The following is a 10183-nucleotide window of genomic DNA, read 5'->3' as shown; positions in this document are numbered from 1 at the left end:
TCAGTTCTTTTTATTTGTTGCATCCCTAGAAAGATTTCTGTTTATGTGACATCGGTCATTCCAACTTTGTAAAGCTTTTCGTGAAGACATAATTAGATTCTTGATTTTGATTTTTTTTTTATATTTTCAATAAAAGATGCTTAATTCGAGAGGTGTATAATCAGATTTTTAAATTATAATGAACGAACTCAAAGAAAATTCACGTGCCTTATAATTGACTGACGAGTAAACTAATGTGACATACATAAACGCGACACATTGGTATCATTAAACTTCTTAGATTTCCAGAGGATTACGCGATCCTCGGAACACTTGAATGTTATGCGATTTGTATAAAAGAAGTCGAATTGTCGAAATTTTATTAAAGCGATTTTAACAGGAACAATTTGTTTACTGCTTACATAATCCGCGAATAAATAAATAAAATCTGTGTATCATAAGCTCTTAAGTCACGTATTATAAGATATTTTAAAAAACTTTAAACTAATATCTATGGGAACAGCTAATAGCGTAAATATTTGACAGTCAGTTTTTATCTTTATTACCGGATTTGCAACAATACGATAATAAATCACACGTTCTTATTTAAAACTTGGAAAATCGCAACATATTTCTATTAATACAAATGGTATTCACGACTTCGATTTGTACAGTTCTTTTATAACGTCGTGCAACTATGCAACTCTAAATATAGTAATAATGACACTTGGAGCTATTATGAGATTATAATAGAAGTTTGATTGATATATATTTAATAAAATGTATATGACTTTAAATGACTTTATACATACTATGAAATATATTTCAAATTTGTAAAAATATCTATATATGTATAATCATTATAAATTTTTCATCTTGAAATATTCTAAAAAAACATCCTGATGAGATAAAAAAACCAAAGAAGTATCATTAAAATAGAAAAATTTCTGTCGTCAACCAGCGAAAGTTTGGTATGGATACATGATTTAACAATTGATCGTCAACGAAATTGAACTCTCTTATATATGCGTATATATTTTATAGAAATTCTAATATCGAACCGTACATTATCCTTCTTCATATAGAAGATACATGCGAAAAAGAAAATTACTTCTACGGTACATCTTAAAAACGACAAAATTACGTAAATTCTCTATTACAGGATTTTGGATTTTGATTTTTCAATCATCAGAATTCTATGCTCTATATCATACAATGTGCTAACACTAGAGGCACTCTAAAAACTGAGATTTCATAAGGTAATCAAGAAAAGGTCCAGTGTGATACACGAAGCTTAATGTTAAATTATTTACACGTATATTACACTTGATCTTCACTATTTACAATCGAAAATCTCAGATGGACATACTTGTGAACATCATCGATGTAATAAAAGAGAAAATAAAATGGAATGATAAAATCTACGTTCATCTGTAACGTAGTTTCGATAAACATTCTTCGGAAGTGTAACTTACAAAGAAATATTTATATTCTCGTGTTGCTATATACTTGGTGTAAAGGCGAATCTATTTGGCATCAGAGGCCATAAAATCTTTCAGTTTCATAGTAAAACGTACTGTTAATTTTCATTGCAAAATCTCCGCATTCAGGCTAACTGCCCACATTCCTACGAGAATCTCTTTCTTTATTGCACACGTTTACATAATAAAACATAGTGTATGTTAGACTCACGTACTATTGGTGTCTCATTAATCGTGTGCGATTTTCTAGATATAAGTGCATCATATAATCTATCTGTACATTCGCAACATAGTTCAGATACACAATAATATTAACATATTTAATATTGGACTAATAAAAATAGGGATGCACTGAAAGATTCTAGCAACAAGAAGTCATGATGACTTTAAGCGAATAAGATGACCAAGAAATTTCCAATTGACAACTGTTTTTCTGCGATAATTCATACAATATATATATATATATATATATATATATATATATATATATATATATATATCTGTGTATGTATGTATATATATTATCTGCTGAAAATGTTAGTTTGTTTATCAACAAAAATAACGATAAGATCAATTAAAAATTATTAGTAGACACTTATGCGAGGGAGGAAAACATAATAGATAACGCCGCAACGCGTTTCTCAGAAATTTTATTTCCGCTTAATCCATGAAAAAGAGAAATCATTTCACCATAGTTCTCATATATTCCACTTCATTCAGTCACTATTTATATACGATAAAGGTATTATAGTAATTTACTATGTACGAATTAATCTTTAGCTACTTCCATATCAGATCTGAATCATAGGCGTTATACTATAGGACCCGGATGTCAGCTCTGATTTGAAAACAACTTCTCTCTATATAAGTCCATATTAAATATATTTTACAATAATATTATCATTGTACATGAACAACGTATGCTCTACACCTCGCGTTGCTTATCGCTAACTAACCAGCGCAGGACAAGATTTTTATATTATAAACAAAATAAAATTTAAACATATATAAATATAATATACATGCTATACATAAAACATCATAAAAGAATATTTATTAATTGACTAAACAAAAATTGGTTGAAATTGATTTTAAATATGAAAAAAAAAGAATAGCAATAACGTGGAAGAGAATAGCGTATGTGATAATTTCAAAGATTGAAAAATAAGTTAAACATCAAGTTTTAAGAATTAGTTATATCGACAATCTGAATTAACGCTAGATTAACGATTTATGCCTATATCTCTTCCTAGATTATTATAATAATCTTCCTAGAATTATGAATTTTTTTCTAAGAAGATTACAATATAGCGTATAACATAGATAGATAGAGAGAAATAGATAGAGAGAGAGAGAGAGAGAAAGAGAGAGAAGGGGAAAATAAGTTAATCCTTTAACGCTAATTCGTACCAGTTCGACAAATTCTATGTTTTTGTCTTTTTTCGAAAAACAACGATCTAGAAATGTCAAAATAAAACAGAAATTTTAATGCGCTGGTTGAAGCAACGATCGACAAGAAGGTGTTAATTAGTTAAAATAGACGAGGGGGACTGGATTTGTGTGACCCCAATATGTGCGCCGCCTTGGTACCTCCTATAGTAAAACAAATTTTACGTTAATACATCACACACAAATCGCAAATTATATGCTAGACATATTAAAATAAACAACTTGGTGATTTCGAGAATTGAACGTACATTATAGAAGAGATACTTACATAAAAGTAATGGTAAAACAGGCGAAGGGAGGTTATTCCTTATTTTCCTCGGTAGTTACAGTGTTGGAGGTATTTTGAGACTCCGATAAGGATAAAGGTGGCGCTTCTGCTGCTGTGTCCGTCGCATCTTGACTCGAATCCGAGCTGTCCTTCACTTCCTCCTGTTTCTTTTCTTCGCTGAGAACAGTATTTTTAGCCTCGTCCACCACGTTCTCTGACACTTCCGTTACCTTCTCATCCTTGGAATTGGCCTCAGACACTTTCTCAGTGTCTTTACTGTCTTTACTATCTTTACTGTCCGTGCCCTCCGCATTTTTGTCTTCATTCTGTATCGCCTTGCTCTCTTTTTCCTCTTTCTCTTCCTTTTCCTCATCTATTTCCATTTTTGTGGATTCTTCTTCCGTGTGCTTTTCGCTTTTGTTATTGGACGTTTCCTCGTCCGTGTTATTCTCATTATTTTTCTCCTGCCTCTTGGGACGTCCGCGTCCACGACCACCACCACCCCGCGTCGACGTTTCCCTTTTTTCCTTCTTAGATGGTGATGGCACTGGTGTTGTCGAAGTTAGGCCTCTGGCTGAACTGCGGGTGCGTCTCCTTCCTTCTACTTCACCGACGGATTTGTTCATGCCCTGTAATATTTAATATTTTAAAACAAACAATCGAGAGCGAAAAAAAAAAATATATATATATATATCAAATTATATGAAAGTTTCTCTGAAAAAACAAGATGTTACAAGTTACGAATCAAGAAAAATATTTTAATCTCAATTTGCATTAGCTCAAATTACGATTAATTTCAATTAATGTTTGTTGATCGTCGTAGCATGAGTATGTAACAATTCGTAATTGGCGCCTACGCAACAATTGATTCCTCGTGCCCCGCTGCGAGGGCGCTTATTTCCCTTCTCGCTGTCCCCTCTCCGGCCAAATCAACGCCTCCCACTCCTGGCACTGTATACGCTCACGTAGGCAGGCGAAGTCGACGACGGAGAGGCTAAAACGGAGGGAAATAACCGAGAACGGGGGAGGGGGAGACGAGGACCTTGACCGACGGGACCTCAATGAAGATTTTTGGAACGTACGATAAGCCGACTCGATAAGATGCGAAAAAAGTTTTTCCTACTTCAGATAGACGCGCGACCCGCCGTAAGACGCACCTTTAAGAATCCCTCGCTCTCTTGAGCGGCCCTTTCAAGAGTAGAGAGTCTCTTTGTGCCACTACGTTTGTTTTTCGTCGGAGTCGGTTTCTCCTCCGTCGACTGTTCCTGTAAAAAAAATCAAGAGAACTTCCTATTCATTCGTACACGAGTACACGTGTTTATGTCACGCGTATATGTACACGCATATACACATATATGCATATTACGCGCGTACACATATAATGCGTGTACACATGCACGTATCTATATATACCGCGGAAGACGTACGCTGTTGCGCAGTCGCACGCTCGTCGATGTCTCGAGATTATTCGAGAGTTGGGAGCCACGCAAAAGAGCGAGCGATTGACAACGGGCGCACGGCACTACACGCGACATGACACGATAATTACGACGCTCGAGCGTCGCAAGATAAGATTATCGAGGACCGTTGAACCGTGGTCATCGGCCGAGGGGCTCAACATCGCGTTCAAGTTTCCCGCCATTTTGCGGTGCGCCCGTACCATCTCCAACGTCTACGCATCGCGCGCGGCTCCCGCCCGGTCGTTGACGACGACGGCGCTGACGATGACGTCTCGTGGACGGGGACGTGGACGCATCGTCGCCGTCGTCGTCGGCGTCGGCGTCGACAACGGTCGCCGCGACCACGTTCCTGGCGCGACGCCGCGAAGCTACGGTGATTTCCCGCCTTTTCGCGCGGTCCCGACTCGCATGGTGTGCGAGCGAGACAGACATAGAAGAGTAGGGCACGATCCTCCCCCGATGGCGAGAACTCGCGTGATAAAAAAACCTCCACCATCTTTGGCGACGAGGACGGGAGAGGACGTGCGTATACACATACAGCGCAGCTACGAAAAATCTCGCCGGATGGAAGGAAAAACAGGCGAACGGAACGCCTGACAGACGGATGAATGGATGGACGGACGGACAGATGGACGAACGGACGGTCGGTCGGTCGGACGGGCGGGTGGGCGGCCGGTCGGTCACGGCGCGGAAGCGCGCGGCGCCGTTGTCCGACGCGCGGGGTACCACATGGCGCGGCCGCGTCGTAACGACGCGCCGCAGCGTACGCGCGTACACAGCCGCTCGGCCGTCGTCCCGTGCTCCGGGAGTACGCGCGAAAGGAACGCACGAGCGTCGTCGCAGCCGCGGTGTACGCGGGCGGGGGGCTCCACCGCCACTCACACACGCCGCTCACGGCATGAAAACTCGGCTTGACGAAGGTGTTTCTGACGTACCCGCCGGCCCGCTTACCTTGGACGTATCCTCGACGTTGTTGTCGCTCTTGGTCTCCGTCTTAGCGTCTGACATCTCTTCGCGTGCGAATCACTCAAAAACACTGGGAAATCCACGATTCTACGGCGAGAATTCGCGCTGCGCCCGGTCGCACTGTTTATACGATAAGGAAAGATGGCGGTTAGCGTGGGTCACGTGACACCTCGTCAAACCTCAGAGCGGGAGTTCGGCGCGCCGCTCGGCGCCGCTGTGATAAACTACGCGCGTAGCGACGCACACGCGATCTCAAGATTCGCGTCGCCAGGATTCCACATTGCATTTCGTCAATATTTTTTTTTATTATTATTGCGAAGAATGAGTTCACATTTACGTAGACGATAATGCAATTCTATGTCTTCTGACGCTATGCACAATAAAATAATATCGCATTCGATATAGTTCCCTACATATTCTTTTTTTTTTAATTTTACATTCACACCTGCTGATGTTGTAAGTGCAACGTTCTTCTACAATAATTAAAATGCAATATGGAATATTCCCGCACAATTTAAAATCATTATAATTTCAATAGAAGATCATCGTAATAATTTTAAAAATCATTTTTATTTCGTATAGTTAAGTCGAATCGCAATTAATCGCGTTTCTTTCGCATTCATTTATTTTACCTACCTGATATTCAAAATCGTTTTATGTTGTATGTTCGTGTGTCGATCAGTCAGTTGATAGCTTATAGAATTACATATTACCATCTTTTTTTTAAACATATATGCTACTTTGAAATAAAATAGAATTCTTTTTATACTTATTCATATGTTATGAAATATGTATGACTATTCAAATTACTCTAGAATCATATACATTATACATTTATAGTTTAACACAAATAAAATAAAATATGTAGAGTTTATCACTTAGAAACTAATTAAAATAAAAAGTCTTATAAATACGTAATACCTATTTTTTGTTTCTTTTTTGTCGTTATTGTACCAATGTAATTGGTACAATTGGTACGATTTTAAACGTCTTTCAACCTCCACATATTCTATTTTGTAAAAACTGTTAATGCGTTGGCATTCGTCGGAACCAGAATCTTGCTCTGAAATCGTCACTACATGTTAAAAACGCAGGTGCTGTTGGCGAATGCACAATCATTCTCACAGGACCATTGTGACCCAAAGACAATAATTGTTTTCTCGAAGCATTTCGTGAATTCCATGCACACAAGGAAGTAGTGGCTTCGTCCGGAAACATTACATAGTCCTCAGTATGATTAAAGATAGCTTGTGCCTTGTGTTCCTGTTTACCTGCAAAAGATGATATGGTCAATCATATATTCGCGATTATATCGTCATAATATCGATGAGGCATACCATAACACCAAGCATATTCCAAGTTCTAAACACATTTATAGTCTTTTACCTGTAGTTCCGGCACCTGTATATGCTATTAGACATCTGCTAGTAGACAATTCCCATAACTTTATCAAGGAATCTTTTCCTGAGGATAGTAAATACTGGAATCCAAAATTACATGATTATTCAACACTACTTGGACATAAATCAGTAAATTTCCACAATTTATATAAATTGTGCGTGCAAAGTTATACCGCCAGAATTACTACCTTGCCATTCCTTGTGAAGATCACCGAACATACTTCATAACCGTCGTGCGCCTTTGCAAAAGTATTTATACATCGATTTGACACACCATCCCATAGTTTTATACTACCATCTTTTCCTGCCGATGCATATGTCTTTGCATCTGGTGAATATTTGATACTTGTTATCCCAGCTGTGTGTTGGTGACTTGGTATGCTGCACACAAAGCATTGTGCGGTATTCACGTCGTACAGTCTAACTACCGGATGATTGGTCCCAACTATGAGAAAATCTCCAGTTGGATGGAAGGATAGACATCGAATCTGGTCTGCATCCGTAATAGTTCTAAATGCTTTCTTAACGCTGGCTTTACTAAAATCGAATAATTTTACAGAGAAATCACGACTACCAGACACAAGTATGGGTTCTCTAGGATGAAATTCCAGACATGTTACTTCCTCCAAGTGATCGTATAGAGTTCTTATAACTGGATGACCTCCAGTTTGATCACCAGGTGCAATCTCCTCTGGCGCAGACTTAGCAAGCATTCTGTCTACATCTAGGATCTTGATCGAGGCGTCCACAGAGCCGGTAGCTATCAACTGACCATCCGCCGAAAAAGCTCCAGCTCTGCAATTTCCTTTATGAGATGTAACATATGCTGTTTCATACTGCGCTGGTTCTGGAGCTTGAGTCTGAGTCTCTGTTTCGAATTCCAAGTCTAATCCAGGTCCTAAAGTATTGTCAAAGCTTGATGCAAATGTAGACAGATTACTGCTGTTATCCTTTTTGGAACGATCTGGTTCGTGAGCAGTACCAATCAACATTAGATGAAGCAATCGATCCGAAGGTGGACACGGCGGTTCTGCCTGTATCATATTGGACAATTGTACAGCTAGCGTCTGGTGACCATCATAGAACAGCTGACTGAAATATCCAACATGACTTATTTGACAATCTATTGCACACATCTTCACTTTTTGCTATTCATTTACAAGATTATAGTTGCAGATTGCAACTACGATTTCACGTTTACGCAAGAATCGCGCTTCAAGATCAAAGGTAAAGGGGCAAAATTTAAAAAGACACATGCGAAAGAGACGATTATAAACAACCTGATCATCAATCTGTAGAGCAACTCTCTACTTTTTATGATATTTTTCGGATCCGCTTCAGGCTCCTTCATCGTGCTCTGATTCGCCGTGTTTTTCGAAGGTGACTGAATGTTGCCGACTTTTATTGGAATCGTCGAAAGCACCACAAACCGCCCATCAATCGATGATTTTGGCCCTTTTTGTAGGTTATGTCGCGTTGTTGTCACCGACCACTTGATCACGTTATGCTCATGTTGCAGCATCGTCTGCGTTTGATTGGCGCTTCGCGTTGATAGCATTAATGGCGACCAATCGGTGCGCGCCGTCTCCGATCGGCGAGAGTGTCCACGTGACACAACTGCGACAAACGCCAGAATGGCCGATGTGGACGGCAATGCGGAGTTAAATGAGACCGTTGTCTCCGCGAAAAAGAGCACGTGTTGCAAAAACGGCACGTTGTCGAATGGGAAATACGTCTTGCAAAAAAAGGAAGTCTTCAAATTGAAGAAAAGCGACAAAGATATCTATGTAAATAACAAGACTCCCCTCAAGGTATTTTGCGTGTAGAAATTATAACCTAGTCCTTGCAATTTGTAGAATTATACGAATATGTATTCGCTTCGAAACGATATATTTAGTATTGCACCTTCTCAAGCGTTCGGCATTTTTTTAAAGGGATTTTTATACAAATGCGAGAAATTGTTCGATAGAGGTGCATCTGAACTGGTCATCCATGGTCTGGGCGCCGCTGTATACAGGGCAGCCAGGTTGGCTCTTCAATTAAAAGAAATTCATCATGGGACTCTAGATCTTGATATTAGAACATCTACTATTGCATTAGTAGGTATGTATGTCTTTCTGTATATGTATTATTATAAAATCCTAAGTATCTTGTTAATTGTAGATGAACTAGAAAGTTTAAGTGATGATGTAGACAACAAGATAAACAACAGGCAAAATTCTGCTATACACATACGAGTTATTAGAAGAGTGCCAGTGGCTGTGCTGAGATCTAAATAGGAAGAAATTGATATTGAAACTTTGCAAAATGATGTGTTTAATCAATATGTTTAATCAAGATAATAAGATTATGATAGGATGAATACAATTATTAGTTAAATTAATATTACAATACAAAGCTATATAATTTTTTACAATGATTTTCTCTCTGAACGAATTGGTTCACTGGTTAGGCTTAACGATCTTTGAGATATGGATCAATTTAGTCGCCTTAACATTTTTTACTGTTCTGCTAGCTTTAAAATTAGATGAAAATTATTTTTTGGGACCATCAGGATGGTGGGAAGTATTTTCACCGCTTTTTATAGCTGATGGTTTGAATACATATTTTTGCGCAATTATATTTATAAGAATGTATATGGAAGGAATGATCAAAGTAGGTATTTTGCGAGCGCTATGGAGTCAGACATCATTACTCTTGGTCTTTGTTTTTAAATACCTTTTGTGTAAAAAGCTCTCTGGACAAAGCGCATTGGAGTATTCAGAAATTTTAAGTCCTGTATTCATTCTCCTGCAACTGATCGCTGTCAGAGCTTGTCAATTACATTAAGGGAAATGAAAGAAATTTGCACGAAGAATTTTGCATGATACTACTTCCAAATCTATCACATGTAAGAACATAAGTTATACGATACTTGTATATATTTTATTAGACTCATTATTTAAATTAAATCATTTTAAAAATTTTATCTCTACAAATATTACATTTATATTTTGATCCTGCTATTTAAAATTATGTAAGTCGTTATATCAAGTAAGATGTATTATATTATATAATATAAGTTTAATCAACTTTTTCTTTGAGAGACAATAATTATAAATATGAAAATGTTAAGATGATAAATTATATATTTCTTGTATGTTTTATTAATTTTTTTATTTATAACTATTATATCAATTT

The 10183-nt window shown here is 37.9% G+C and overlaps 4 protein-coding genes across 6 annotated transcripts in view; 2 read left to right on the top strand and 2 right to left on the bottom strand.

The window, feature by feature from the left end:
* The window catches only part of Rpp20 (ribonuclease P protein subunit p20), a 107993-nt gene extending 98574 nt beyond the window's left edge, over nucleotides 1-9419 (top strand). The window contains exons 2-4 of one of the 2 annotated variants that reach the window (XM_025219256.2): nucleotides 8625-8814; nucleotides 8938-9106; nucleotides 9167-9419. In XM_025219256.2, the coding sequence (XP_025075041.2) occupies nucleotides 8625-8814; nucleotides 8938-9106; nucleotides 9167-9282 (475 nt within the window). In that variant the 3' untranslated portion in view covers nucleotides 9283-9419. Of the gene's footprint in view, nucleotides 1-8608; nucleotides 8815-8859; nucleotides 9107-9166 lie in introns of those variants that run through there. The other variant, XM_089074671.1, reaches the window with a different exon arrangement.
* LOC105431011 (uncharacterized) lies at nucleotides 2095-5747 on the bottom strand. Of its 2 annotated transcripts, XM_011644903.3 has the most exons (4): nucleotides 5589-5747; nucleotides 4335-4442; nucleotides 3178-3806; nucleotides 2095-3053 (listed from the first exon to the last, which is right to left on the bottom strand). In XM_011644903.3, exons 1-3 carry the CDS (start codon nucleotides 5643-5645, stop codon nucleotides 3210-3212), a joined length of 762 nt encoding a protein of 253 aa, XP_011643205.1. In that variant the 5' UTR covers nucleotides 5646-5747; the 3' UTR covers nucleotides 2095-3053; nucleotides 3178-3209. The 2 variants fall into 2 exon arrangements, with proteins under 2 accessions (XP_011643205.1, XP_011643214.1); XM_011644912.3 differs by lacking the exon at nucleotides 4335-4442 and having other exon boundaries at nucleotides 5589-5746.
* CstF50 (cleavage stimulation factor subunit 1 Cst50) lies at nucleotides 6155-8541 on the bottom strand. Its single transcript, XM_011644890.2, has 4 exons — nucleotides 8284-8541; nucleotides 7192-8095; nucleotides 6990-7083; nucleotides 6155-6874 (listed from the first exon to the last, which is right to left on the bottom strand). Exons 1-4 carry the CDS (start codon nucleotides 8523-8525, stop codon nucleotides 6630-6632), a joined length of 1485 nt encoding a protein of 494 aa, XP_011643192.2. The 5' UTR covers nucleotides 8526-8541; the 3' UTR covers nucleotides 6155-6629.
* Nucleotides 9419-9971, top strand: LOC148937098 (transmembrane protein 203). Its single transcript, XM_089074672.1, has one exon. It carries the CDS (start codon nucleotides 9419-9421, stop codon nucleotides 9830-9832), a length of 414 nt encoding a protein of 137 aa, XP_088930798.1. The 3' UTR covers nucleotides 9833-9971.
* Nucleotides 9972-10183: the final 212 nt, after the last annotated feature.

The sequence above is a fragment of the Pogonomyrmex barbatus genome, unplaced genomic scaffold (assembly GCF_055798465.1).
Source record: "Pogonomyrmex barbatus isolate J1 unplaced genomic scaffold, ASM5579846v1 scaffold17, whole genome shotgun sequence".
In the NCBI taxonomy this organism is placed as follows: Eukaryota; Metazoa; Arthropoda; class Insecta; order Hymenoptera; family Formicidae; genus Pogonomyrmex; species Pogonomyrmex barbatus.
This window is presented reverse-complemented; position numbering and strand designations above follow the sequence as displayed.

What these genes read in the sequence shown, in the direction of transcription:
- LOC105431011 (XM_011644903.3), bottom strand. Translation starts at nt 5,645, where the DNA reads ATGTCAGACGCTAAGACGGAGACCAAGAGCGACAACAACGTCGAGGAT. An exon ending in ACGTCGAGGATACGTCCAAG is followed by an intron (nt 4,443 to 5,588) that starts GTAAGCGGGCCG and finishes TTTTTTTTACAG; the next exon opens with GAACAGTCGACGGAGGAGAA. An exon ending in AGAGCGAGGGATTCTTAAAG is followed by an intron (nt 3,807 to 4,334) that starts GTGCGTCTTACG and finishes TAAATATTACAG; the next exon opens with GGCATGAACAAATCCGTCGG.
- CstF50 (XM_011644890.2), bottom strand. Translation starts at nt 8,525, where the DNA reads ATGCTGCAACATGAGCATAACGTGATCAAGTGGTCGGTGACAACAACG. An exon ending in CTCTACAGATTGATGATCAG is followed by an intron (nt 8,096 to 8,283) that starts GTTGTTTATAAT and finishes TGGATATTTCAG; the next exon opens with TCAGCTGTTCTATGATGGTC. An exon ending in TACAGGTGCCGGAACTACAG is followed by an intron (nt 6,875 to 6,989) that starts GTAAAAGACTAT and finishes CATCTTTTGCAG; the next exon opens with GTAAACAGGAACACAAGGCA.
- LOC148937098 (XM_089074672.1), top strand. Translation starts at nt 9,419, where the DNA reads ATGATTTTCTCTCTGAACGAATTGGTTCACTGGTTAGGCTTAACGATC.